General features: G+C 53.5%; 2 protein-coding genes across 6 annotated transcripts in view; one reads left to right on the forward strand and one right to left on the reverse strand.

Annotated features, from left to right (window-relative positions):
* Positions 1-530: 530 nt before the first annotated feature.
* On the reverse strand, positions 531-13984 carry KLHL28 (kelch like family member 28). The gene is made up of 5 exons (XM_084207379.1): positions 13913-13984; positions 10362-11260; positions 6337-6780; positions 2186-2394; positions 531-1471 (listed from the first exon to the last, which is right to left on the reverse strand). Exons 2-5 carry the CDS (start codon positions 11258-11260, stop codon positions 1308-1310), a joined length of 1716 nt encoding a protein of 571 aa, XP_084063505.1. The 5' UTR covers positions 13913-13984; the 3' UTR covers positions 531-1307.
* A 354-nt stretch (positions 13985-14338) lies between these two features.
* TOGARAM1 (TOG array regulator of axonemal microtubules 1) overlaps positions 14339-27281 on the forward strand; it is a 34637-nt gene continuing 21694 nt past the window's right edge. For 3 of the 5 annotated variants that reach the window (XM_084207343.1, XM_084207344.1, XM_084207347.1), the window contains exons 1-6: positions 14339-15739; positions 20922-21078; positions 21951-22079; positions 22636-22932; positions 24081-24280; positions 25509-25741. In XM_084207343.1, coding sequence (XP_084063469.1) covers positions 14360-15739; positions 20922-21078; positions 21951-22079; positions 22636-22932; positions 24081-24280; positions 25509-25741 — 2396 coding nt within the window. In that variant the 5' untranslated portion in view covers positions 14339-14359. The remainder of the gene's footprint in view (positions 15740-20921; positions 21079-21950; positions 22080-22635; positions 22933-24080; positions 24281-25508; positions 25742-27281) is intronic. The other 2 variants (XM_084207345.1, XM_084207346.1) reach the window with 2 other exon arrangements.

The raw sequence follows: 27281 nt of genomic DNA on the forward strand, positions 1-27281 counted from the left end.
TGCACCTTTCAAAATAACACTGTGTGGGCTTGGCAAACAAACACCAAACATGTTAAAATAAAGGGAAATTCTGGAGGCACAAACATCCTTAGTACCAGGCCTGTCAATGGGCAGCCACCACAAAAATTTAAGGTAATTGAGATCAGAAGACAACCCAAAATGTGCTAAATTTGTTGAGTTCCATTTAAATGATGATTATAACCCACAGCATCACTTTCTCTCTCTCTGGCCCAGTTCTCACTGAGCTCAGGGCTGTGTGGTTAATGCAGTGGGACTGTGGTGAACCCCAGACCTGCCCCTCAGCAGGACACACATTTGGGATGAGCCCTGTCTGAACTCCCTGCACTGCTGGAGAGGCAGAACTGCCTGAAGAACCCGAGCTGGCATCTCCCCGTTTGTGAGCATGGGAACAATAAATCTGAACCCCCCCTAAACACCCAAGAGGGAGCTCATTCCACAGGGAGTGAGGCTGCAGAGCTGCAGGGGCACGGGGGGATGAAGCAAAGAAGAAACCAAACCAGTGGAACAATCCAAACATGCTTTATGCACCAAAATCAGGAACAGCCTCGGGGGTACCCCTACATTTAGCACCATTGTGAGATGGGAACACTCAGAGGAAGCAATCATACAGTCCTTGAAAAAAGGGGAACACGGACATGAGCGAGGATGGGATGGGCTGGGATGGAGGTTTTATTGGGTATCATGCTAGGAACGCTGCTGATCTGATTTCTCCTCGCATTCCAACTGAAAGCACACAGCAGCATGAAGTCAGTTCATCTAGCACTCGTTTCTCCACGACAAGAAAACAGAAGGGAAAAGTTAAAAATGCAAATTCTCTTCAGTCAGATCCAAAAACGTCCCGAGGAGGCAATAAATTTGCCTTGTAAATGTCTCCGAGGATCATCCCGGCCCTCCTACCAGGAAGCAGGTGACAAAGGAGAGTACAGGCAACATCCTACGGCATTTATTATGTACAAACCTTGAGATACAGAAACAAGGCAGCCCTTGAGTTACCGGCCATGAGAAGCCCCGTGCAGCAGGGGCGCTCCCGGCGTGCAGCACAGGCGGGGCTCGGCCCCCTGCGCTCCCCCTGCCGCAGCACGGGCAGCTCCGCATCCTCAGCGCCAAGAGACACAAGCTCTAGAGAGGCTCGGACAGACACGCTCCCGGCTGGATCCCGGCTCTCTCCGAACGCACAGCCGCGAGCAGGGTGCCCAACCCAGCCGGACGGGGCAGCACCGGAGGCTGCCCGGGAGGAGCGGGTCCCTCCCGGGCCGGGCCCGGGCTCGGCTCCCAGGTCAGCGGCCTCAGAGGGCCGTGAGGCCGAAGTTGCAGCGGCAGTACATCATCCCCGCCGAGTCCAGCCACGAGTCCGAGATGGGCTCGTACCTCTGCACCGTGTTCAGGTAGGAGGAGCCCGAGTGCCCCCCCACCACGTACAGGTGGTTATCGATCACCGCCGCGCCCACGCCTGCGGAGAGAGGGGAGCGGCATCACAGCCTGCCCTGCTCCCGGCTGCGGCCACCCCGACTCCTCTCTGGCTAAAGGAAGGGGCTGGAAACGAGGAGCCCTCTCTGCTCGGGTCTGACACCCCTTTGTGCTGCTCTCATCCCCTTTCCTGCCACAGAACAACCTCCCTCTGAGCCAGTGCCCCATCAGGGACTGCGGGACAGACTGAGATCCATGGCATGTCCTGAGCTGGAGGGACCATCCCAACCCCATCCCTGCCCAGACCCCCAGCAATCCCACCCTGTCCATCCCTGGCAGCACTGCCCAAACCCCCCTGGAGCTCTGGCAGCCTCAGGGCTGTGCCCATTCCCTGGGCAGTGCCAGCACCCTCTGGGGAAGAGCCTTTCCTGATACTTCCCCTGGCCCAGCCCCAGCTCTCCCTGAGCCCTGTCCCAGAGCAGATATGGGAGCTGCACCCCAACCCTGCACCCCTGAGTCTCCACACCCAACAGAACAGTGAGCACAGAACTGCTGCAACTCATCGCTGCTGAAATCACTGAAAAAACAGGAGGTCGGGTAGAATTACTACTTCCTACCATTTTTGTTACAGCTCAGCATTAATAAACTGAACTTGGAGAAATCAAGATCCTTTCCCAGAGTGCTGCAGTGACCCTCAGCCACAGCTGGAGTCCCTGCCACTCTCCCAGCTCAGAGGTTCATCTCTGCCATGTCTCACCTGTCCTGGGCTCCTTCATAGGCCGGCACACCGTCCACTGGTTCTGGTGGGGGTCGTACCTCTCGATGCTGGACAGGTGGGACACCCCATTGTGCCCCCCCACCACGAAGATGAAGCCCAGCATGACCCCCACCCCAAAGTTTATCCGTTTGTCAGCCATGGAGGCCACGGTCTCCCAGGAGTTCTTGCTTGGATCGTAACGTTCCATGCTGCAAGGCAAACACAGCTGTGAGCCAGGGAGCTGGGCATGGGATGCACTCCTGGAGCGGCACAGGCACAGCCAGGAGGCTGGGGAATTCACTCCTGGAGTGGCACAGGCACAGCCAGGAGCCTGGGATCTCAGGGATGGGGATTCACTCCTGGAGTGGCACAGGCACAGCTGTGAGCCAGGGAGCTGGGCATGGGATTCACTCCTGGAGTGGCACAGGCACAGCCAGGAGCCTGGGGAATTCACTCCTGGAGTGGCACAGACACAGCTGTGACCCTGGGATCTGGGGAATTCACTCCTGGAGTGGCACAGGCACAGCTGTGACCCTGGGATCTGGGGAATTCACTCCTGGAGTGGCACAGGCACAGCTGTGAGCCAGGGATCTGGGGAATTCACTCCTGGAGTGGCACAGACACAGCCAGGAGCCTGGGATCTGGGGATGGAATTCACTCCTGGAGTGGCACAGGCACAGCCAGGAGCCTGGGATCTGGGGAATTCACTCCTGGAGTGGCACAGGCACAGCTGTGAGCCAGGGATCTGGGGAATTCACTCCTGGAGTGGCACAGGCACAGCCAGGAACCTGGGATCTGGGGAATTCACTCCTGGAGTGGCACAGCCAGGAGCCTGGGATCTGGGGAATTCACTCCTGGAGTGGCACAGGCACAGCTGTGAGCCAGGGATCTGGGGAATTCACTCCTGGAGTGGTACAGGCACAGCTGTGACCCTGGGATCTCAGGGATGGGGATTCACTCCTGGAGTGGCACAAGCACAGCTGGCTCTGCCAGAATTACCACACAGGAATAATGGAGTACAGAGGGAAGGACTGCAGCTGATGGAAAATGCAGTGGGTTAGTTGCTTGGTACAACTCAACAGCAGCACCCAGAAATTGTGTTATCACCTGGGAAGCATCAATCACACCCCAGGGCACTTCTAAAACCAAAGCAGCCCAACAGTGTTGCCAAAATTCAGTTTTAACCTATTTTTATAATATATTCAGTCAAAGGTTGAGCTCAATGATCTTAAAAGACTTTCCCATCCCAAACGGTTCTGTGATATTTCCCCCTGGCACAGGAGCTGGTTCAGCCTCTCCCATGTCTTCAGGTCATGGCCTAAAACCAAGAGTCAGAGCTGAAAGCTCCTTCAGAATGTCTGGTGTGATTTTTTTAAAAATAAGAACTTCAAATGTGTATCACATAAATAATATATTAAAATAATATCATAATCTATTAAAATAATATAATAATCTAGTAAAATAAAAATGCTGTGAGAAACAGAACACAATGCAGAGCTGAAGTGTATTTCTTTGGCTACACAGCAAATCCAAAATTACCTTGAGGTTGGCCTAAAAATACCATTCAGAGAGAAAAAGCATGTGGAGAGCGTATTTATATTCCTCAGGAAAAGCTCAAAGGGGCTGCTGATCAAACCACTGAAGGCAGGAGAGGTTTCAGGATCAAAGGGAAATGAATTCTCATCGTTATTAATATTTCTGATCACTGTACAGATGGTCAGTCATTAACACACTCATGGCTCAGAGCTGTTCCTGCCCAAGCACAGAGGGGCAGGAAAAGGGGGCAGAGGAGATCAGCAGCAGTATAGAGTTTGGAAAAGGGGTTCATTATCCAATGTGAGCTGGATTTAATGCCAGAGCTTGGGGAGCCTGGTGCTGCATGGCATGGCCCAGTACTCACACCTCCAATCATAAATAAAACCAGAATTATTCACAGAATATGGAACACCCTGAGTGAGAAGGATCAAGGAGTCCAGGGAAACTTTTCCTAATAGAAAGAAGAACCTTTTCCTAAAAGAAGAACCTTTTCCTAATATCCAACCTGAACCTGCCCTGACTCAGCCTGAGTAAAAAAGTCGATGCAATTCATCATCACAACATCTGGTGCCACCCTGCTGAACAATCACTGTGTCCCTCCCTGGGAACAGGAGTTTCATTCTTCATTCAGCTCTTACACTTGTAGTTTATTACTCTGCTTCCTGGAGGGACATTCAGCTGGTTTGTTCCCATCTGAATGATGGCAAATGATTCCTTTGGATAGCTGCATGTCCCTGGACATCCACAGGGAACAGAGGAGTTAAAGAGCATGGTGGTACCAGGAGAACTCCTTGGGAATGCAAGGTCTGAAACAACCCCTGGAGTCACACCAGTAATGCCCATCCTCACTCCTGCTATGAGCAGCAACACTAATTCAAGATCCCATCAGAGTTTTGTATTTATTTTGTGTATATTGAGCATGGGAAAACTCCTATTCACCTCAAATCAGGGCTTTTGTGGTAAAGCTCAGCACCCACCCTCAGATTTTGCAGGCTTGAGTTCCAAGGCTAAGTAACGTGCAGGCATGTCTTTGTTTTTACCTTTTTGGTAAAATCACCTTGTAGGTGATCTAAAAAAGAGTGCAAACAAGGTGGAACACACAAAGTGGAATAAAAATAAAGATTTTCCTTTTGACTGATGGGACTGGTGTGACAGAACAGAGATTAATGAGGCCCAGGATCTATTGGAGATTATTTAATTGGCTGCCCAGGGGGTTCACTGGTGCCCAGGTGGGCACAGGGTCAGCCCAGCACATAGAGGGGCAGGACAAGGATTAATGAGGCTGCCCAGGGGGTTTGCTGGTGCCAGGTGGGCACAGGGTCACCCCCAGCAAGGACCTGTTCATGTGGGCAGGGGAAGGATTAAAAAAGATGCCCAGGGTGTTTTGATGATGCCCAGGTGGGTGACCCCAGCAGGGACCTGTTCCTGTGGGCAGGGGAAGGATCAATGAGGCTGCCTGTGGGGTTTGGTGGTGCCCAGGTGGGCACAGGTGACCCCAGCCCGTACCTGTTCCTGTGGGCAGTGTGGGTTCCCCCAGGCCATACTCCTGTGCCCAGCTGGGTTCCCCAGCCCACACTCCTGTGTGCCCAACTGGGCTCCCCAGCCCGTACCTGTTCCTGTGGGCAGTGTGGGCTCCCCCAGCCCACACTCCTGTGCCCAGCTGGGCTCCCCAGCCCACACTCCTGTGTGCCCAGCTGGGTTCCCCAGCCCACACTCCTGTGTGCCCAGCTGGGTTCCCCAGCCCATACTCCTGTGTGCCCAGCTGGGTTCCCCAGCCCACACTCCTGTGCCCAGCTGGGATCCCCAGCCGTACCTGTTCATGTGGGCAGTGTGGGCTCCCCCAGCCCACACTCCTGAGCCCAGCTGGGCTCCCCCAGCCCACACTCCTGTGTGCCCAGCTGGGCTCCCCAGCCCATACCTGTTCCTGTGCCCAGCTGGGTTCCCCAGCCTGTACCTGTTCCTGTGCCCAGCTGGGTTCCCCAGCCCGTACTCCTGAGCCCAGCTGGGTTCCCCAGCCCACACTCCTGTGCCCAGCTGGCTCCCCAGCCCACACTCCTGTGCCCAGCTGGGTTCCCCAGCCCACACTCCTGAGCCCAGCTGGGTTCCCCAGCCCACACTCCTGAGCCCAGCTGGGTTCCCCAGCCCACACTCCTGTGCCCAGCTGGCTCCCCAGCCCACACTCCTGTGCCCAGCTGGGCTCCCCAGCCCACACTCCTGAGCCCAGCTGGCTCCCCAGCCGTACCTGTTCATGTGGGCAGTGTGGGCTCCCCAGCCCACACTCCTGAGCCCAGCTGGGTTCCCCAGCCCACACTCCTGTGCCCAGCTGGGCTCCCCAGCCCATACCTGTTCCTGTGCCCAGCTGGGTTCCCCAGCCCACACTCCTGTGCCCAGCTGGGTTCCCCAGCCCGTACCTGTTCCTGTGCCCAGCTGGGTTCCCCAGCCCACACTCCTGTGCCCAGCTGGGATCCCCAGCCGTACCTGTTCATGTGGGCAGTGTGGGCTCCCCCAGCCCACACTCCTGAGCCCAGCTGGGCTCCCCAGCCGTACCTGTTCATGTGGGCAGTGTGGGCTCCCCCAGCCCACACTCCTGAGCCCAGCTGGCTCCCCAGCCGTACCTGTTCATGTGGGCAGGCCCGTAGCCCCCGATGGCGTAGATCATGCCGTCCAGCACGGCAGCAGCGAAGCAGCTCCGTGTCCTGCTCATGGGTGCCACCAGCTGCCACTCCTTGCCCTTGGGCACGTACTTCTCCACGCTCCTCAGGTAGGACTGGCCGTCGTAGCCGCCCAGCGCGTACAGCTCCCCGGCCAGCACGGCCACGCCCAGCGTGCTGCGGCTCTCGAACATCCTCTCCAGCGAGCTCCAGGTGTTGGTGTCGGGGTCCCAGCACTCCACGGAGCTCTCGTGCTTCCTGTAGCTGATGCCCTGGCACACGTGGGTGGCGATGCCCCCCACCACGTACATCTTCTGCTCCAGCACGCACACCCCGAACTCGTAGCGCGGGATGCTCAGGGGCGCCAGCCCGATCCACGAGTCGTTCTGGGGGAAATACATCTCCATGCTGCAGGGGAAACGCACGGCCAGTCAGCAAAAGAAGGACTGGAATGGCTGAAAGTATGCCCCAAAGGGAGGAGAAAACACACCAAAATAACCACCAAACCAGCCACAGAAACGGGAGAGAGAAAAGCAAATTAAAGAGAGGGAAGCACACATCTGCATTTACAAATGTACATTTAGAAACTACTGCCAGCAGTTTATAAATGTGCATTTTATCTGCACTCTGTAATTTAAACAAAATGTCCACGTAGCACAAAGTAACCTGAAAAACACATCTTTAAAACAGCTCATTTCTTTTAAACAGCATTTTAAACCTTAAAGCTAAATCTTAACCTTAAGTCTAAACCTTAAAGCTCAACTTTAAGGCTCAACCTTAAAGCTCAACCTTAAAATATCATTTTCTTTTAATTATACTCAGTGTGAGAACACGGTGGATCTAGCTTGCCCCATATAAAGTCTAGCCAATCTACCTGAATAGTTTAATTAATAAATTAGCTAAATAATTAAGAGGCTATCTGGTACAGAGGAAATGTGATCTGTTCAAAAACCATACAGGAGCATGAGGCCCCTGGAGAGCTGACAGGCACTAAGAGCCCAGGAACAGGAGCTGAGACACCAGAGAACAGAGATTAATATATTCTAGGTAATTTTGTTATTATGAAGCACCAAAAAACTGAAAATAATCCAAATTATACTGGGAGGCTACATTTTTATAATCACTGAAGAAGGAGGGAAAGAAGCAGAGCTGAAGAGTATCAGAGAATGACTTTGTTCACCCAAACATTTTCTCATGAAGCACAAAACCCTCTTTACTTTTTAAGTCTGTAAACCCAACAATTCCCAGCCCTGACATCTGGTTTAATATCAGTGACCATCACTGGGAAAATTAACTTGAAATGACTTTGATACCTCTGAACCCAGGGAAAAGAGCACCCAGCTCTGCCCAGGTTTTCACATGTGTTTCTCTCTGCAAGCACAGAACTGTCCCAGCAAAGGAGATCCCAGAACAGGATCCAGAATCCAGCTGTGGGACCAGTTCAGGCAGCCTGCCCGGGCACAGGGAACACTCCTGGGGCTGCTCAGGGCTCCCTGAACATCAAAGCTCTGTCAGTGGGAGTATAAATGGATAAATGGGTATTTGTATAGAACAGCCTGCACACAGTTTAACCAGCAGCTCTGGGAATGCTGATCCCATCTTCTAAGCACACCCAGCCACACCAGCTTGGGACATTAGGTTGTTTTTCTCTCTCTTTTGTTCCTTCTGCTCCCAGGAGGAGCCTCAGGGACACTCCAGGAACGGAGGAGGTTCATTCTGGAATGCAGTGAAGGAGGAGGGGCTCCCACCTGTTCCTGCCTGCTCAGACACCTGCCCAGAGCTGGGATTAAAGCCATGATCACACCATGATCCAGAACTCCTTCATGGAATCACTGGGAGGTTAGAAAAGAGCTCCAAGATCAGAGTCCCAGCTGTGCCCACCCTGTCCCCAGCCCAGAGCTCTCAGTGCCACCTCCAGGGATGGGCACTCCAACCCTCCCTGGGCAGCCACTTCCATTTTTTCCTTGAAACAATTCCTCCTGCAAATACCCAATAATCCCTCAGAACAGACAAAGGCAGAGCTCAGATCTGTGCCTCTCTTCTGGATGGAAAAATCCAACAATTCATTCCCAAAATTCAGGAATGGCAGCCCCTAAATAACACAGGCCAGCTGCTGGGGAGACAATTCCTGCTTCCAGAGAGGAACTTTCTGTCCTAAATCCCATCCCAGGATCTGCAATGCAATGGAAAAACTGGACTGAAACCCAACCTGGCATTACTGAAATATGTTCAGATTAGATTGGGTATTTCATCAAACCAGCCCAAAAATCTTATCAAAATCTTATCAAAATGAGCCCCAAGCTGGAACTCCCAGGTACCATTTTCCATGGGGAAATTCCTGCTGTGCCCACCCTGAGCTCCCCTGGCCCAGCCTGGGGCCGTTCCCTCTGCTCCTGTCCCTGTTCCCTGGAGCAGAGCCTGGCCCCTCTGGCTGTCCCCTCCTGGCAGGAGCTGTAGGGAAAAGTCCCCCTGAGCCTCCTTTCCTCTCCTTCACTCTGCTCTGATTAAGCCTATCTTAATTCCAAGGATTTTTGAATTATCAGGAAGTACATTTGTCAGATAGCAAGTTAATTTTTATGATTTGTTTGTAATAATAACAAATCAGGGGAAAAATTAAGTAAAACGGAAATACCTGGAAGGAAAAATTGAACTGTACAGACTTAATTAACCACCTTATTAACTCAATCAACAGAATGAAAATTATTCCAGAGTTTGTTTTTTTTTTTTGCACAAACAAATGTCTGGCACAAACAAAACCTCCTAACACTGCAAATTACTCATGAAATAAAAAAGGATTTTGAACTTGGGGCTCATCCTTGTTAAAAAAAAGAAAAAGAAAACCTTCTGAAGAGTTTTTATGGAGAAACTTGGGGCTCATCCTTGTTAAAAAAAGAAAACCTGCTGAAGAGTTTCTATGGAGGAAGTTGGGGGTTATCCTCGTTAAACCTGCTGAAGAGTTTTTATGGAGAAACTTGGGGCTCATCCTTGTTAAAAAAACCTGCTGGAGAGTTTTTATGGAAGAACTTGGGGCTCATCCTTTTTTTAAAAAAAAGGGAAAACCCGCTGAAGAATTTTTATGGAGAAACGGGTTTCATCCTTGCTAAAAAAAACTGCTGAAGAGTTGTTGTGGAAGAACCTGGGGCTCATCCTTGTTAAAAAAATCTGCAGGAGAGTTTTTATGGAGGAACTTGGGGCTCACCCTTTTTAAAAAAAAGAGAACCTGCTGAAGAGTTTTTATGGAGGAACTTGGGGCTCATGCTGGTTAGAAAAAGAGAACCTGCTGAAGAGTTTTTATGGAGGAACTCGGGGCTCATCCTTGTTAACAAAAAGAAAAAGAAAACCTGCTGAAGAGTTTCTATGGAGGAAGTTGGGGGTTATCCTCGTTAAACCTGCTGAAGAGTTTTTATGGAGAAACTTGGGGCTCATCCTTGTTAAAAAAACCTGCTGGAGAGTTTTTATGGAGAAACTTGGGGCTCATCCCTTTTTTTAAAAAAAAGGGAAAACCTGCTGAAGAGTTTTTATGGAGAAACTTGGGGTTCATCCTTGCTAAAAAAAACTGCTTAAGAGTTATTGTGGAAGAACCTGGGGCTCATCCTTGTTTAAAAAACCTGCAGGAGAGTTTTTATGGAGGAACTTGGGGCTCATGCTGGTTAGAAAAAGAGAACCTGCTGAAGAGTTTTTATGGAGGAACTTGGGGCTCACCCTTGTTAAAAAAAAGGAAATCTGCTGAAGAGTCTTTATGGAAGAATTTGGGGCTCATTCTGGTTAGAGAAAGAGAACCTGCTGAGGAGTTTTTATGGAGAAACTTGGGGCTCATGCTGGTTAGAAAAAGAGAACCTGATGGAGAGTTTTTATGGAGGAAAAGAACAACCACACCCCGCAAACCCTGGTGGGACTCCCAGATCCCTTCCAAGCCCAGGGACTGGGGGATCCCAGGTGCCAGGGTGCCCTGCCAGGGGTGCCAGGCAGCGCCCAGAACCGCTCCTCACCTCTCCAGGCAGGCGAAGAGCCCGGCCTTGCCCCCCACGGCGCAGAGCACCTTGGGCGCGCAGCGGGGCCGCGTCAGCAGCATGGTCTGGTGGGACAGTCTGTGCTCGGGCATGAAGTGGTACTTGAGGGCCTCGTTGAGCAGGTGCTTGCAGGTGTGGTCGTCCCGGATCAGGTGGTTGGCCTCGTAGAGGCGCGTGAGGAACTTGACGCTGAGCAGGGGCAGGCGCACGCAGTGCAGCAGCTGCGCCAGGTACTTCTGGCGCTCCTGCACGTCGTACTTGATCCAGGACTCCAGGGCGTAGAACACCGTCTCCTCCGTCAGCACGTTCAGGCAGTCGTTGGACACGATCTCGTCCAGCTCCGAGTGCGTCAGCTCCAGGAACTCCTCGGTCTGGCACACGTCCTCGAAGTTCTGGCAGATGAACTTGTTGGCCGCCAGGTAGAGCTCGCGGCAGCCGTAGGTCTCGGCGAAGCGCGAGATGCCGATGCAGTTGCCGGGGTCCAGCTGGCTCTCCAGGAAGGCGCAGCACTCCTTGACCACCAGCTTGACCTGCAGCAGGTTGGCGGCGGGCAGCAGCGACTCCACGGTGTCCTGCGAGATGAAGACGGTGCCGGTGTAGGCGTACTCCACGATGGCCTGCAGCGCCGCCTCGTCCACGCACTGGAACTCCACCTCGGCGTTCTCCTTCTCCGACAGGTTCCCGGTGAACATGGCCTTGAAGTAGGGGCTGATGCTGGCCAGCACGGCCTTGTGCGCGTGGATCTTGGCCTCGCCCGCGCGCAGCACCACGTCGCACAGCTCCTGGTGCTGCCGCAGCAGGTTGAGGCCCTGCAGGAGCTGCTCCGAGTGCAGCGGGGTCAGCTTGGCCAGCAGGAACGGCGGGGACGACGGGTCCATCTGGGACAAACACAGTGTGCAGCTGTCACTCCACGTTTTGGCACACAGAACAGTTAAAAAGCAGTTAAGTTATTCTGTCTTGGCTTTTAACTTAATAAGGTTTGTTACTCCCCAGTTCCCTTTTCAACCCTTACCTTACCTGCCGCACTTTTTCATGCAAGTTAAATCCAGGACCTTCAAATGTTCATTAACAGTCTATGCTAGATTCAGCTCTCAATTAAAAAAACCCACAACAATCACTTTTCTTTTCGTTCTGGAGTAAAATGTGATCTGATTGTTCTGATGATCCCTTCCCACTCAGGATATCCCGTGACTCTACATTAAGGGTTTGAGAGAACTGAACAGCAATAGAAGGAAACACAGATAACTAAAGAATAAACTGGCTTGTTTGAGATGAAGTTTTAAAAGTTCTTAAACTCCTTTTGTGCAGTTCAATTCCTGCACTAAACTCCTTTTGTTCAGCTCCCTCCCTGCTTAGAGCTCCTGGGGAGCAGCCCAGCCTTGCTGTGCATTTCTCTGGCAGGGAGCACCTTCCTATTCCCATTCCCTCTGGCAGCCACCCCCACAGAGCCAGCGGGGCTGGAGCAGATTCCTGTGCTGTGGATGCACAGAGGAGAAAGGGGAGATCCTCACCTCACCCAGTGGCTCCCAGCGTGCCAGGAAACCCCTGCTGGGACGGGCTGGGGCTCTGGAGAGCTCAGAGCTGCCAGGTGAGCAGGGGACAGGCTGAGCTCTCAGCACTTCCCCAGCACTGGCAGCTGCCCACGCTCCCCAGGAGAGCAGAATCCTCACTCCCCCACACAGCTCCTCTCCCCCAGGTCCCGTGCACATCGTGACACTGGAGCCCCCGAGTACCTGCTCTAATTAGAGGCACCTGCTCTAATTCCAGCTCTGTGAGCACTGCCAGGGTGCAGCAGCTCTTTGTTCAGCCCCCAGTGCTGCTCTGCGGAGAGGTGGAGGGTAGGGATGTGTCAGGATCCTGGGCCACGGGGAAAGAATCCCATTGTTCTCCAGGGAACAACCCCCCACTCCTCAGCAGAGCAGCTTTTGATTTGCTAAATGATCTCTGCAAGATCTTGCTTCTTTTATCTTCATAATAAGTTCATCATTTGCACTGCTCCCTAAATGACACCTCACTTGCAGGTGAGCCCACTTAAAAGTGCTTAATTGGAAATATTCAACGTTTAAATGCAGAATACAATAGCAGTGACAGGGAAGGGGCTGAAAAACCTCTTACCCACAAAGAGATAAATAAGCTCTCTTATTATCACCCTTCACTGGAAAAAATAACTGAAAGAAACTAATTTAAGTGCATGTGCAAAAGGCAAGATCATAGGCAACAATGTTTTCTCTACCACAATTTTGCAGCATAAATTATCCATGGAAAAAATTTAAAAATTTAAAATAATAAAAAAAGCTGTCCAGCAGCTAAAAGAATGCATTCCCCTTTTGTGTTCGTGTTCAGTTCCTGGTTTGATCATACAAACACACAAAAAATAAGGAAACACAAGGCACCCATGGAAAAAGGAGTGGTCCCAGTTCAACTGCATGACCTGCCAAAACCCCTACAAATAACCATATTTAAGGTATTCTGCACCAATAAAGCTTTGTGCACCATGCTGGTAGAACCTCTCACCCCCTGCACGGCCAGGCTCACCCATACCATGGATTTGCTGCTGTTTATTTTTCTTTTCAGCAAGAAAGCAGCAGCCGGAACATGAAGCAGCCCTGGAATCGCATCCCAGCCCAGCGAGCCGTGCTGGGGACACCAAACGGCCACGCCCGGGCTCCGGGCTGTCCGATCCTCCCAGCCTGTGGCTCAGACTTATCTCCGACCGCAGCAGGGGCTGGAAACAAAGAGGTTAACCCAGGGAACTCCTCAGCTGGGGATGTGGGCGTGCTGGGGAGCAGCACAGGAGCTGCGGGCTCTGCCCTGCCCCGAGCGCGGCTTCGGGACCGCCAGGGACGCGGCGGGGCCGGCTCTGCGGCCAGCGGGGAGCAGCAGCCCCGAGCGGGCTGAGCGCGGCTCCGACACCCGGGGAAGGACAGACAACCGCAGCAGAGGCTGCCCCGCTGCTGGAACGGCTGCTCGCCCCGCGGCTGTGCCTCAGCCCGTCCCCGCTGGGCTCCCGGTGTCCCTGCCCGGGATCCCTTCCAGCCTCCAGCACTCCGGGTTCCCGGTGTCCCTGCCCGGGGTCCCTTCCAGCCTCCAGCACTCCGGGCTCCCGGTGTCCCTGCCCGGGGTCCCTTCCAGCCCACAGCGCTCCGGGTTCCCGAGCGCACTGGACTCCCGGTGTCCCTGCCCGGGATCTCTTCCAGCCCACAGCGCTCCGGGTTCCCGAGCGCACTGGACTCCCGGTGTCCCTGCCCGGGGTCCCTTCGGTGCCCCAGCTGCCCTCTCGGCCGGGTCCCGGAGCACGCTGGGCTCCCGGTGCCCCTGCCCGGGGTCCCTTCCAGCCCACAGCGCTCCCGGTCCTTGGGTCTCCGCCACTCTCCCCGTGCCGGGCGGGCCTCCCGCGCAGCCGCTCCCGCCGCATTCGCACCCCGCCCGGGGACATGGCACCGCCGGCAGGCGGCACCGCGGCTGTGTCCCGGCGGGTCGCGCCTATGTCCCGGCGGGTCCCGGCCGTGTCGCGCCGTCCCCGCTCTCACCTGTGCCGGGGTGCCCCAGGCCCGGCCCGGCCGCGCCGCCGCCTCGCTCCGCCGCTCCGCCACCGCCCGCTCCGTCACTTCCGGCCGCCCCGCCCCGCGCGCCCCGCCAATCAACGGCCGTGCCGCCGCACACACCCACACCCGCCGGTCCCCGGGCGGTACCACAGCGCGCACCGCGCGGGGGGCACGCCGCGCTTTCGCTTCCCCGGCGGCTTTGCTGCAGCCCCGTCCCGGCCGCTCGAGTGACGCTGCTCTCCGCTTCCTCGCCACCGCGCCCGAGCCCCGTCCCGCCCGCAGCGGCCTCAAAAGATGTAGCGGAGGTACGCGTGTCCCCCCCGCTCGCCGCGGCGTGGTCGGCCCCGCGCCGGCGCGGCACGCGGCGCCCCCTGGCGACGGCGGCGTTGCTGGGCGGGGCCTGAGGGCCGCCCATGGCCGCGGCCTCGGGCCATGGCGGAGCCGCCGCCCGGAGCCGCCGCTCCGCGGGGCCGCGGCCGGGCCTGGGAGCGCGGCGGCTCCGCGCAGGACCGTGAGGACGGCACGGAGCCCTCCGGCTCCGCTCACAACGGTTCGGGCACGGAGCCCTCCGTTCCCGCTCACAACGGTTCGGACACGGATCCCCCTGGCCCCGCTTTGAACGGTCCGGGCACGGATGCCCCCGGCCCCATTCACGACGGTTCGGACACGGAGCCCCCCGGCCATGCTCACAACGGTTCGGGCACGGAGGCTCCCGGCCCGCAGGAAGACACGGAGTGCCCCAGCCCCGCTGAGGACGCGGCCGCCCCGCTGGGGCCGGAGCTGTCGCTGGTGCCGCCGGAGCTCCGCGCGCGGCTGCTGGACCGGCGGGACTACCGGGGCCGCGCCCAGGCCGTGGAGCAGCTGCGGCGGGCGGTGGAGGGCTGCAGCTCCGCCGCGCTGGGCGCCGCGCCCGCCGCCGCGCTGCTGGGGCTGATCGCGCTGCTGGACGCGCTGCTGCACGACCCCAACTTCGCGGTGGCGCGGGGCGCGCTGGAGGTGACCCGGCTGCTGGCGCTGCGCCTCGGCCGCCGCGTCCCCGCCGTGCTGGCCCCGCTGGTGTGCGCGGCCGCCCGGGCGCTGGGGGACGCGCAGCCGGCCATGCGGCGGGACAGCGCCCGGCTGCTGCTGCGGCTGATGGCGGCGGCCGGGCCGCGGCCCGTGCTGCGCCTGCTGCTGCAGGAGCGGCTGCTGCGGCACCGCAGCGCCCGGCTCCGCGAGGAGCTGCTCAACACGTGCATCGCCGCGCTGCTCGCCTACCCCGCCGCCGAGCTGGACCTGCCCCAGCTGGCGGCCGCCCTGGCGCCGGCGCTGCTGGACGCCAAGCGCAGGGTCCGGCACGCTGCCATGGAGGCGTTCGCCGCGCTGGCCTCGGCGCTGGGCCCCGGCAACGGCGGCGCGCTGCTCCGCGCCCTGGACGCGGTGGAGCTGCGGGCCGGCGGCGCGGGCGTGGCGCTCGCCGTGCGGGCCCGGCTGGCCAGGAACGTGCTGCCCCGCCTGGGCGAGCAGGGACTCGTGGAGTACGGCGTGCCCTTGCCCTGCTCCGGCCGCTGCCGCGGGCCCTGCCCGCCGCCCGGCGCCGACACCGAGTGGCTGCTGATGGGCGGCAGGAGCCGCAGCGCGCACGGGCACTGCGGGCGCCCCGGCTGCCGCGATGCGCCGCACGGCCCCGCCTGTGCCCCGCGGGGACTGAGCCCCAGGAGAGTCCTGAGCGCCGGCAGAGGCAAAAACAAGCTGCCCTGGGAGAACGAGCCGGCTGCCGACGGGGAAGGTGGCGCGGGGGTGAGGATGCCTGTCGCGAAGGGTGTGGAGCAGGTAGGGAACTCCCCGGGTGCCTTTGTGCTTAAGGCGTTTCCAAAGGGAGGATGAAGAGTTGTCAGGGGCTTGCTTTTGTTCATTACATTAAGTGGGAGATGTTTGGGATGTATGGCTGCTGTTTGATAGGTCTGTTCACTCACATGCTCTGGAAAGGTAAATTTGGGAATTCGTTAGGTCAGATTCAACCAAGCAATTTACAAAGAAATAGATGAATCTTTTTTTGAGACCTGAGATGCTCTTTAGATCTCACGGTAGTGACATGACTCTGACATGTCAACAATGACAGGTGAATCGCTGGGAATGAGCACAGAAGTGGGGAAAACAGCCTTTATTTGTATGTTTGTGTTTGAAGGTGTGGTACTGACTGCAGAGAGTTTCCTGTTTGGGTGAGAACTGAGCAACTCCTTCAGCTCAGGCTCCGAAGGCCGAGCTGCGGGATGGGGCTGAGCCAGGGCTCTTTGGGATAAACCTGGTGGCTGCCAAGGGCCTGTGTGGCTCTTGCTCCTTGGGCTGATCCAACCAGGAAGAATGTAGGTCAGGCTGGAATAAGGACTCTGCTGAGTTTGGCTGTAATCACCTACTGACCACGTCGGCAGCTGGAAAGGGGAGGAACCTCTGGAAAACTGTCCAGGTTCTTTTCCCTTTGCCAGTGGTTCTGTGGTGTGTTTCGGATCCCACACAGGGGAGTGTATCTCTGTGAGGTGGTTTTTCTGTTGTGTTTTGGGGTTTTTTTTTAAAGTGGGCATGTTTGATTTATCAGAACTTGATGTCCTGTGAGGGAGCTGAAGCAAACAGAGCTCCTCAGGAAATGAGAGGCTGTGCAGAGCAGATTCCTCAGTGCCACATTTACGTACTCAGATTTTAATTCTCAGTTGCTTGGTAACTTGTTGCTGGGCTGGATGAGGTCATGGACAGTGAGTGCTCCTCTGCAGCCTGGCTGTGGGGCAGGCTCTTAACCAAATAAACTCAGGTCATGTTTCTGTACTGTCAGACCTTGAAGTTCATGCCTAGACTTGAATGCTCATCTCTTTCCTTGGTGCCTGTTACCTCTCCTGAGGCTCCTGAAGACATCTGTATCTTCCTGAGCTGCTGAATCAGTTCCCTTGGGATAACTGCAAACAGGGTTGGGATAACAAGATGTGTAGGAAACACCTCTGGAGCAAGAAGGGTTTCCTTTTTGGAACAGTTTTTCAGTATTAACTAATACAGCTTGTAAAAAAACCAACAAAAACCAGTGCCAGTGTTCTCCTGGCAGGCTGGGCCAAGCCCTGTGCTGCTGCTGTTTTTCTGCAGCTGTGAACAAAAAGCACGTTAATACAGGCACCAACACCTGGCTGGGGTTTGGAAAGGAGGAACATTCCCTGCATGGGACAGCCCCTCTGCAAGCCAGTCAGGGAGGGGCTCTGGGAATTGTCCTGCTCTGAGAGGAATGACCCTTTGTGCATGAGGCTGTGTTTATCTCTGTGAGGTGGGAGGCGTTTCCAGCCCTGCAGACAGGGAGAGAAAGCAAGGAACCTGTGGGCTCTCTGTGGTTGGTGTGTAAAGTGCATTTGGAGGTGGGGTAAATCACCAGTTCCTGGAATGGTTTAGGTTAAAGGGACCTCAAAGCCCACCCAGTGCCACCCCTGCCATGGCAGGGACACCTCCCACTGTCTCAGGTGGCTTCAAACTCCAGTGTCCAACCTGGCCTTGGGCACTGCCAGGGATCCAGGGGCAGCCACAGCTGCTCTGGCAATTCCAGCCCAGACAGGAATTCCCAGTTCCCAATCTCCCACCCATCCCTGCCCTCTGGCAGTGGGAACCTGATTTGGCACAGGATGAATTGAGTCCTGCTGGCCAGACCCAGTTACTGTAAAGGAAACTTAAAACATTGGGGTGGTTTAATGGTGGAGTATTTACCTGACTGCTGTGGTTGACACCTTTGCTGCTCCTTCTTTGCATCCTGATCTTTTGTCTCATCACATCTGACTGAAGCTCTCTGGGGCAGGGGGCACTGCCAGTGATGCTGGTGACCAGAGGGAATGGCTGGGGCTGGGCCAGGGGAGGTTTAGGTTGGAGATCAGGAAAGGCTCTTCCCCAGAGGGTGCTGGCACTGCCCAGGCTCCCCAGGGAATGGGCACGGCCCCGAGGCTGCCAGAGCTCCAGGGGGGTTTGGGCAGCGCTGCCAGGGATGGACAGGGTGGGGTTGGTGGGGGTCTGGGCAGGGATGGGGCTGGGATGATCCCTGGGGTCCCTCCAGCTCAGGACATTCCATGATCTGCCTCGGATGCAGGAAGGTGAATTGTGTTTTCAGTGTGGGAATGTAAACCTGGCTGGTGTTCCCTGGGCTGAGGACATTCCAGGAGCTCTGTGTCAAGCTCCTGTCCCTGGGCCACCCAGCAATCAGCATCTGTGTGGGGAGTTAGCCCTGCATCTGCCCTTAGCTGCCTCAGTGAGGAAAATGCATTTATCATGCATAAATCTCAGGCAGTCGACTGGTTTCTGGACATGTCAAATATTAATTATTAATTCAGACATTCCTTAGAAATGAATTTGCTTAAAAATTAACTTTTGGAGTCATTCTGTGGCTGAAAGGATGCATGGAAGTAGCTTAATGTTTAAAGCTGTTTCCCTGCCAGTTTTTTTAGGGTCATGTTACAGGGTGATTGTCCAAGGCTGTGTCTAGACTTTCCTGATCAGATAAGGTGTGAGTAAAACATGTGTAAGTTAATGTGTACTAAAAATAAAAGGTAGATAAGGCACATGGACCGCAGGGGTTTGTCTGGCAGCCTCTCTGCAGAGCTGCGGGTTCTCCATCCCTGGAGGTGTTCAGGTGTTCAAGGGCAGGTTGGAATATGGAATATTGCAGGCTGAAAGTTACCCCTGGCACACACAGACCCTGCAGGCCCTTCCCTGCTGCTGGAGGTTCCTTTTGGGGGAAACAAGAGCATTTGAACATTTCACTGGACATTGAAGGCCTCTCACAAAGTTCATGTGAACTGTGGGATCTCCCCTCACTCTGTATGGAAATCTGCTCATTTCCATATTGGTCTGATAGCTGGAGAAACTGATAGCTGGGCTTTGTGGAGTGTTCAGATGACCTGGGAAACCCCATTTATGGAACAATCCCATTTATGAAATCCCATTTATGGAACAAAACTCTCTGTTTCCCAAGGGTCAGAGGGACACAGAGGGTGAGCAGTGTGTGGGATAAAGGTGTCCCTTCCTTGGGCATCCCTCTGGGATCTGAGCCCTGCTTTTTCTGGAGCTGGGAGAGGATTCTGGGGAGATGTTTTTCTGTCTCTGTGTGGTGTTGGTCTGTTTCTGAAAGGACATTGTGATGCTGCTGGTGTTGGGTTAGGAGCACCTTTGGTGTCTCCCATGGCACAGCTCTGCAGGGAAGGGATGCAGGGAGGGAATGTTTGCTGTGACTCCAGCTTGGACAGTGGGGCTTGGAGCAGCCTGGGGCAGTGCAAGGTGTGGGATGGGATCCGTGGGATGGGATCCATGGGATGGGATCCATGGGATGGGATGGGATGGGATCCATGGGATGGGATGGGATCCATGGGATGGGATCCATGGGATGGGATGGGATCCATGGATAGGATGGGATCCATGGGATGGGATGGGATCCATGGGATGGGATGGGATCCATTGGATAGGATGGGATCCATGGGATGGGATGGGATCCATTGGATAGGATGGGATCCATGGGATGGGATCCGTGGGTGGGATGGGATGGGATCCATGGGGTGGGATGGGATCCATGGGGTGGGATGGCATGGGATGGGATCCATGGGATGGGATGGGATCCATGGGATGGGATCCATGGGATGGGATGGGATGGGATGGGATCCATGGGATGGGATCCATGGGGTGGGATCCATGGGATGGATCCATGGGATGGCATGAGATCAATGGGGTGGGATGGGATCCATGGATGGGATGGGATCCATGGGATGAGATGGGATCCATGGGTGGGATGGGATCCATGGGATGGGATCCATGGGATGGGATTTAAGGTCCCTTTCCACCCAAACCATTCCAGGTTTCCCTCATGGGTCACTCTCAAGGGCTTTGCTTTGGTAACCAAGTTACCAATTCCCGTGGTAGATGGATTCAGGTGTTTTCCAGCATTTGTGGAATTTAAAGGAATCTGAACTCTTTTGAGGAATCCCTTTTCTAGGATCTGTTATCTACTCCAGGGAAACATCTGGCAGCCTTGGGTTTGCTGTATTTCCCACCTCCAAGCCTGTGTTGAGTGAATTTGCAATGCTGGAATTATAATTTGGGTACAAGGAAGCAGAGCTTTCGCTCCTGGAGCTGGGATGGGACCAGCTGAGCGAAGCTGTACAGTCCTGGCAGTGTTGGAATTTACTCTTCTGCATATGTTGCTTTATCTGTATGGGAAAATGGGATGGAAATTTATTCTGTACCAGCTCCTAAGCAGAAAATTCCCTCTATCCCAGCTGAAACCAGGCTGTGGTGGTGTGTACAAGGAATATTTTTTTATGGACTGAAGGATCTGTGGATGGAATGATGTTTGGTGATTGCAGTAGTGGGAAGGAATGCCAAGGTCTCACATCTTTTATCCCAACTTGTAATAGCCTGGAATAAACCACTTCAGCATTTTCCTGCTCTTCTTTTCTTCCTGCGTCCCTCAGAAGGAAGAGCAGCCTGGGAATGACCTAAATCACTGACTTTACTAATTAAATCAGAAATTTATTTAATGCATGACCTTTTCTTTGTTAAATATTGGTATGATTGAGATTTTCTCCCTACCTGTAGCCAGTTCTCAGTAAAAGCTGCTGGTGTAGCCAGGTACAGTTTTTGACTGGAGTGCATGGTTTGCAAGAATCTGGAGTGTGTGGTCATTCCATTCTGAGATTTTGGGGTTCTGTTTTCTATTTAAACACTTCCCCATCTAAAAGCAGATAATTCAAGAGGCCAGTGTTCAATTTTTAAAATAGTTCAATTCTCTATCAGTTTATTTTGTTGAGGTTTTTATTCCCCTTTCAGTGGGAGTAGTTTTAACCTGTATTTTAGTATAACCAGCTCAAATGCTTTGCAATGCTTAAAATATTTGAATATTGGGCAGGTGGGGAAGTAAAGCTCGTGTTGAAATGTTGTAAGTGTGCTGTTTGCCCAGAGCAGGGCTGTGCCTCCCTTTCCCACCAGTTTCTTTTGCTTTTCCCTGCAGGTGGCTGCAGCCAATGATTTCCTGCACTCCCCGAAGCTGCGGCCCTCGCAGGGGATCCCAGGCAGTGCTGAGCTGCTTTTCAGCAGGAGCAGAACTTCCAGGACTTTACTCCAGCCCAGTGTGGAGCTGACCTCTGAGCACCCTGCCCTTGCTGCTGGTGAGTGGGGGCACAGGGACGTGCTGCAGCTGCCAAGGCAAGACAGATTTTAGTGTGGGAAATGAATTTGTAGAGTGAAGCCCACCACAGTATGGGGGAGAGATGTGTTGTCCCAGTGGGGAGTGGAGGTAGAAGTGGCTTTTTGATGGAAACCACAACTCCTGCCACTCTGAAGTTATCTTAGAAAACCCATTCAGATAGATCAATGGCCTCTTGAGCAGAAAAAATTGAATGCTCTCAAAAAATTAGTAAATGAACAACTACAAAAAGGCCACATCAAACCTACCAAGAGTCCCTAGAGTTCCACAGTTTTTGTCATTCACAAGAAGACTTCTGATTCTTAGAGATTGCTGCATGACCTAGAGAAGATCAGTGAAATGATAGAGGACATGGGGCACTTGCTTCTCTTGGAGAGATTCCAAGAGCCTGGCCTCTTGCTGTCTTGCACAGTTCAGCAGCCAGAAGGGTCTGGAAAGCTTGGGCAAGACCAGACCTGAGGGACTGTGGCCCTGGGCTCTGTCCTTGTCCCCTCTGGGGAGTCCTGGCCTTGCCAAGTTTGCTCCCTTGGGTTTTAAGGTGTTTGCTGCCCTTCATTGTCACACACTCAAAGAGGGGATTGTCCAGGGGGTTCTTTTGCCCCCCTGCAGTTCCCAGCTGGAGCAGTGCCCTGGAAGAGCAGCCAGTGCTTTTCCCTTTTTCCCTCTGAGCTGCTTTTTGAGGTTGCTTAGAGACTCTGGAATGAAGTGCTTGGAGTGTGAGTTTCCCACTCAGAGCTACCCAGAGTCTGCATTCCCCATGAAATGTGATTGGATATTCTCTGTTGGACACCACGTGGGAACATTGATTTGCTTCTTTGTGTTCTCTTCTGGAAGGTGCTCTGGGCTCTCAGCAGCCCCAGATTTCAGGGAAGTGTGGGACACTCGGATGCCCACGTGGGAGGAGTGGCAGTGTGGGCTCTGATTTGCAGTTTTTGGGACTGAATAACTGTCAGCAGGACAAAGGTACGTGGCTTTGGCCAGGGCCTGTCACTTTGGAGCTGTCTCTTTGTTCCTTTGCTTCCCCAGGAAATGGGAGCTGTTACTGAAAGGTTGCTCAGACCCTGTTCAGGTGGCTCCTCCTTCCTGTGTCATTAATTAGTGGCTGTTAATTCACAGCCCCACCTTTGATCTCTGGCTGTGTCAGGGTGTTAGAGAAAAGGAGCTGTTGGGGGAGGATCACAGCACTGTGTGATCTACTTTCATCACTGTTTTTTAAATACAGTTCTCCAAAACATGCCTGAGAAATCATTTTAAGGCTTAAATTCACGTGTTGAGGGGAATGCAATTTGCAGAATGAAGTTGATTGATTTGTCTGCTTGCTTGGGCAAAACCTTCAGGCTCTGGCTGCCTAGTGGTGCATTATTTCATGGGAAATTATTCTTATGATAGATGATTTCATTGGAAACTATTTTTATGGGGCATTATTTCACTGGAAATCATTCTTATGGTATTATTTCATGATAAATTCATCTTACAAGACCCAGTTACCACAAGCACTGTTCTCTTTTCCTTTGCTCAGTTTCTTCCAGCCTCAGTTTTTCCAGCAAGACCCAGAGAAGTTTTTGCACTCAGGCAGAACCCACCGTGTCCTTCCAAGGTCCCAGTGCCAGCCAGGGCACCTTCATCCTGCCCTCCTTCCCCCTGTCATCCCCCAGGAACAGCCCCAAGCACCTCTCTGCTCCTGCTGCTCCTGCAGGGAAGTGCCAGGAGGATCCCAGGGGCCTCTCCAGCTCCTGGCCTCTCAAAAGCTTCCAGGGGCTGCCTAAGCCTGCTTGCCAGAAGCAGCTGCTCAGCCAAAAGCCAGGAGACAACACAGGTGGGAATGGTCTCAGTGTGATCAAAAGGGATTTGGGGGTTGTGTTTTGAGGGATTTTTCAGTGGTCAGAAAATCCCCAGTGGCAGGTGACAGGGAATTGGGCAGTGCCCTGGGTGCAGTTGGGAATGGGAGGGATTTATTGATTTATTCACTTATTTATTTATGGCTTCACTGCTCACATCCCTGCAGGCTTCTCTTCAAAATTGGAGCCTTTTGAAAAATATCTACAGCTCTGCTTTTCCTAATGTCTCAGGGCAAGGAGTGTCTTCCAACTCAAATAAACCCAAAGTGGAGCACTTTTAGGGAAAGTCAGTACAGAAATCCCTGGTACTGCTCAAACCCTTAATCCACGTGCAAGAAAAGGGTTACTTGGTGCTTTTTAGCTTTTTACCTCTTCATTTGAGTCATGGAATCCCAGAATAGTTTGGTTTGGAAGAGACTTTAAAACTCATCCAGTTCCAAACCCCTGGGTAAAAATACCTTTACTCTCTGTTTAGGTTAAACTTCTTCCTCATCACTCAGGAGGTTTCTGAAACAAAATATCAGTTTCCACACAAAATTTTGCACTGATTAAAAAAAATCTGTTTGAAATTTCATCTTTACTGAGACCCATATTTTTGTGCATATATAGAAAATTTCTAACTGAATGCTTTGGGAATTTCCTGCCCCTGGAATGGGACTGTGCCTTGTAGATTTATTCATCACTTGTTTTATTATTGTATTTATTATTTGTTATTGCATTTATCACTTACCATGTGTTTTCCATATGCATTTTGATTTTCTCTGGTTCTTCAGAGTACCTCTGTTGTTACAGCACCTTCCATGGCAGTTTGGGGATGAGTGTTTTCCTCTTAATGAAGAAAGTTAATTACTTTTTAAAGGGTCTAAGGGCATGTGCATACAATTCAATGATCCTTGTGTGTCCCTTCCAGCTGAGGATATTTTGATTCTTTGTTGGTGTGCACATGCATGAAACACTCCTTTATATTTTCCCAAAGGAAGGAGACACTAGAAATGGAATAAACTGATACCTGAGCCCACACAAGTGTGCTTTAACCCTGATCCATGGCTGGGGGAGGTTTCTAGGCACAGAACTGAGAGGTGAGGTTTGTCCTGGCGCCGTCCCTGACAGTCCCTGTGTGTTCCAGGGGACAGCCTGCTGGAGAAGCCCCCCCTGCAGCTGAGGGGCACCCTGGGCAGAGCCCAGGGGCTGCGGGGGGCCCGGCCCGTGCCCCCCATCCCGCGGCTGCCCAGCCCCCGCGAGCCCCCCGGCGGCAGGGGGGACACGGAGCTGGCGGCAGGGCTGGCAGAGCTGCACCTGGAGCAGGAGGAGGTGGACCAAGAGGAGGTGGGTGACATGGATAAATGCATTTTTAGCAGCGTTCCCCATCCCTTTGGAGCTGCCTGGGGTGGTGCAAGGTGTCCCCACCTGCGGGACAAGGGGAGCTTCAAGGTTCCTTCCATCCCAAACCAGTCTGGGATCCTGTGGCTTCCTGGCTTTGCTTTTCTGTCTGTACCTTCCTTTTCTGTCTGTACCTTCCATCCTCTGGTTGCCACTGAAAGGAACCTGAGGTGTTAAACAGAGGAGGAATTTCTAACATGAAAAATATTCAGCAAAAAGAGGGGAGAAGGCTGCAGCATGAAACTCTAATAATTAGAGATTTTCCCACTCATTTGAGTAGGATCTCTGCTTGCTGGGCACTGATTGCGTGGTTTAGAGGAGGTTTAGATGGGATATTGGGAATCAGGAATTCCTGGCTGGGGGGGACTGGGATGAGTTCCCAGAGCAGCTGTGGCTGCCCCTGCATCCCTGGCAGTGCCCCAGGCCAGGCTGGACATTGGGGCTGGGAGCACTTGGGACAGTGGGAGGTGTCCCTGCCATGTCAGGGCTGGAATGGGATGATTCTTGAGGTCCTTAAGGTCTTTTCCAAGCTGTTCCATGGTTCTGTTTTTGGGGTGTGCAGATTTGCTGGGGAAAGCCTGAGCTCCCACTGTGTGCTGGCAGCCATCAAAGCCCTCCTTTAAGCCCCTGAAAGCAGAGAGCAGGTGCTGTGTTCAGCAGGAATCTGTCCCCGTGCTCTGGAGAGGGCAGCTGGGGCACAGCACTGCTGTGAGGCTGTGTGTGCTCACAGGATAACTGCTCTTGTGAAATAAAACAGGCAGCACACAGCCTGGAGCTGTGCCTAGGGAAATCCAGGTTGGATAGCAGGAAAAAGCTTTCACAGAAAGGTGATAAAGTTCTGGAATGTTCTGCCCAGGGAGGTGCTGCAGTCCCCATCCCTGGGTGTGTTTAACAAAGCCTGGATGTGGCACTGGGGGCCAGGGCTGAGTTGAGGGGTTGGGGCTGGGCTGGACTCGATGATCCTGAAGGTCTCTCCCAACCCAGTGATTCTGTGTGAAACCAGGAGAGGGATCATTGTAATCCCCCAAAACCATGTGTGTGCTGATCGCTTTACCCAGCAGGGCCTTGGGCACCCCATGGGCTGGCCTGAACTCTCAGAAATAGATTTTATTTAGCTGAAAGAACCTTTTCCTTCTGCAGTGAGTGCCCCCTGTCATTTTTCCCCGCTGTCCAGATGCAGAATTCCCTGAGGTCCCTGCGGAGCAGCGCGGCCAAGAAGAGGGCAAAGCTGAGCAGCAGCATGGCCGAGCTGGAGAGCCCCGACTCGGCGGTGAAACTGGAATTTCCCGGGGACTGTCCCTCCCTGGGCTCCTCCCCCGGCACCACCTCCACCGGCGAGAGTGGCATTTCCAGCCAGGAGTCCCCGGGCTCCCCCGTGGCCACGCTGCCCCCCAGGAGGAGAGGGATGTGAGTGTCACCTGGTGTCACACAGCCTTAGTTAAATCATGGTATTAACTGCTGTCTGTTTTATGTAGCAGTGCCTTGCTCAATAGCCTGATTTTTCTATGTGAATTATGTTCCCCTCTGATTTTTCTATGTGAATTATGTTCCTCTCTCAATGACATAATTCTATTTTTTTCTGGCTTCCAACGTGAAGCTGCAGTAGGCCAGGGCAGGGGGCAGTGCCAGGGGCAGTAAATATTTGATAAAGACATTCCCTGGTACTGCAGAAACATGGCCAGAGCTGAGCAGGGGAGTCAGAAGGACAAGAGGGAAGAGGAAGGGTAAGGTTGGGTTATTACAGCCTGGAAATTGAATTGGGTTCGTTGAGAAGAGGAAAACAATGCACATGTTTCTTATTGTGGATCAAGAGCTGGTTCCACTTATTCTTGAGAGATAATTGTGAATTTAAAATGCCTTCCCAGAGCTCTTCTAAATAGAAATTGGGTGGTGACAAATGCTGCTCTGATTGTAAAGGGCAATAACCCAGTTGGTTATGAGCAGTATAAACTATTGTTTAATGGAATAAAAAGAGTTTTGAGGAATTTTGCAAATTTTCCAGTCCAAAAATCTCCTCCTCTGCTCTCAGAGCCCATGATGAAGCTCTGCTCTGAAGATATTTTTATGTGTACTAAAAGCATCTTTTATAGACTCTCAGACTCCCAGAGTGGTTTGGGTTGGAAGGGACCTGAAAAATCAGCTAATTCCAGCCCTGCCATGAGCAGGGAGCCTTCCATGTAACAGAACTGAACTGCATTCCCAACAGAAAGCAAAACAGGGAACAGAAAAAGCCAAGGGCTTTGAGGCAGGGGAGCCTGCAGTGATTCACTAACAGCAGGTTTTCAGTTGTGCAGCCCAGAGCTAATTTATATTCACATCCCTTCCCCGTGTGCATTACTGCTGAGTCACATTTTAAAAATAACCTTTAAAATGCCACATCAGATGTGGAATCCTGCAGAAGTCAAGTGGAGCCCTGGGTGTGCTGGTTTGGGCTGAGGCAGGCTCTGTGCCACACTGCCATGTCCATTGTCCAGTGCTCCACTGCATCCTCAGCATCCAGAGGAGTTCTGAGCAGCCCGGAGGAGAGGGGACACCTGGCAGTGCCCCCGGACTGGAGAAGTGACAAAACCCCTCCCAGGTGTCACTGAGAGCCTTGCAGGGCTCAGAGGAATGCCAGGGAGCTCAGCTCAGGGGGTTGTGAGCCCTGGCACAAAGTGGCACTGTCAGTTCCCACAGTCTGTGGCTGGGCACCAGGAATGGGGGTTTGGGGGGTTTGCCTTGGCAAGGGTTGGGTTTATCTGCTGATAAACTGCCATGGGTGATGGGGTAGAGGAATTAGGGACATTCCTGGAGCATGAGCTCCCCTTGGAGCTTGAAGAGTCTTTAGCTGTGGGTATTGCACTGGCTCTGGGTTCCATCACCTTTTATAGGCAGAGAAGGATTTGAAATTTAAAATAATTTAAAATTGTTCCAGTAGATAAGAGCATTTTCCTGGTGAATGTCTCTG

Source organism: Fringilla coelebs (genome assembly GCF_963513975.1).
Source record: "Fringilla coelebs genome assembly, chromosome: 6".
Classification (NCBI taxonomy): domain Eukaryota; kingdom Metazoa; phylum Chordata; class Aves; order Passeriformes; family Fringillidae; genus Fringilla; species Fringilla coelebs.

Excerpts from the sequence above, each read along its gene's own strand:
- KLHL28 (XM_084207379.1), bottom strand. The coding sequence starts at position 11,260 with ATGGACCCGTCGTCCCCGCCGTTCCTGCTGGCCAAGCTGACCCCGCTG. Across the intron at positions 6,781-10,361 it reads CTCTTCGCCTGCCTGGAGAG|CATGGAGATGTATTTCCCCC; the intron begins GTGAGGAGCGGT and ends TTTCCCCTGCAG. Across the intron at positions 1,472-2,185 it reads TATGAAGGAGCCCAGGACAG|GCGTGGGCGCGGCGGTGATC; the intron begins GTGAGACATGGC and ends CTCTCTCCGCAG.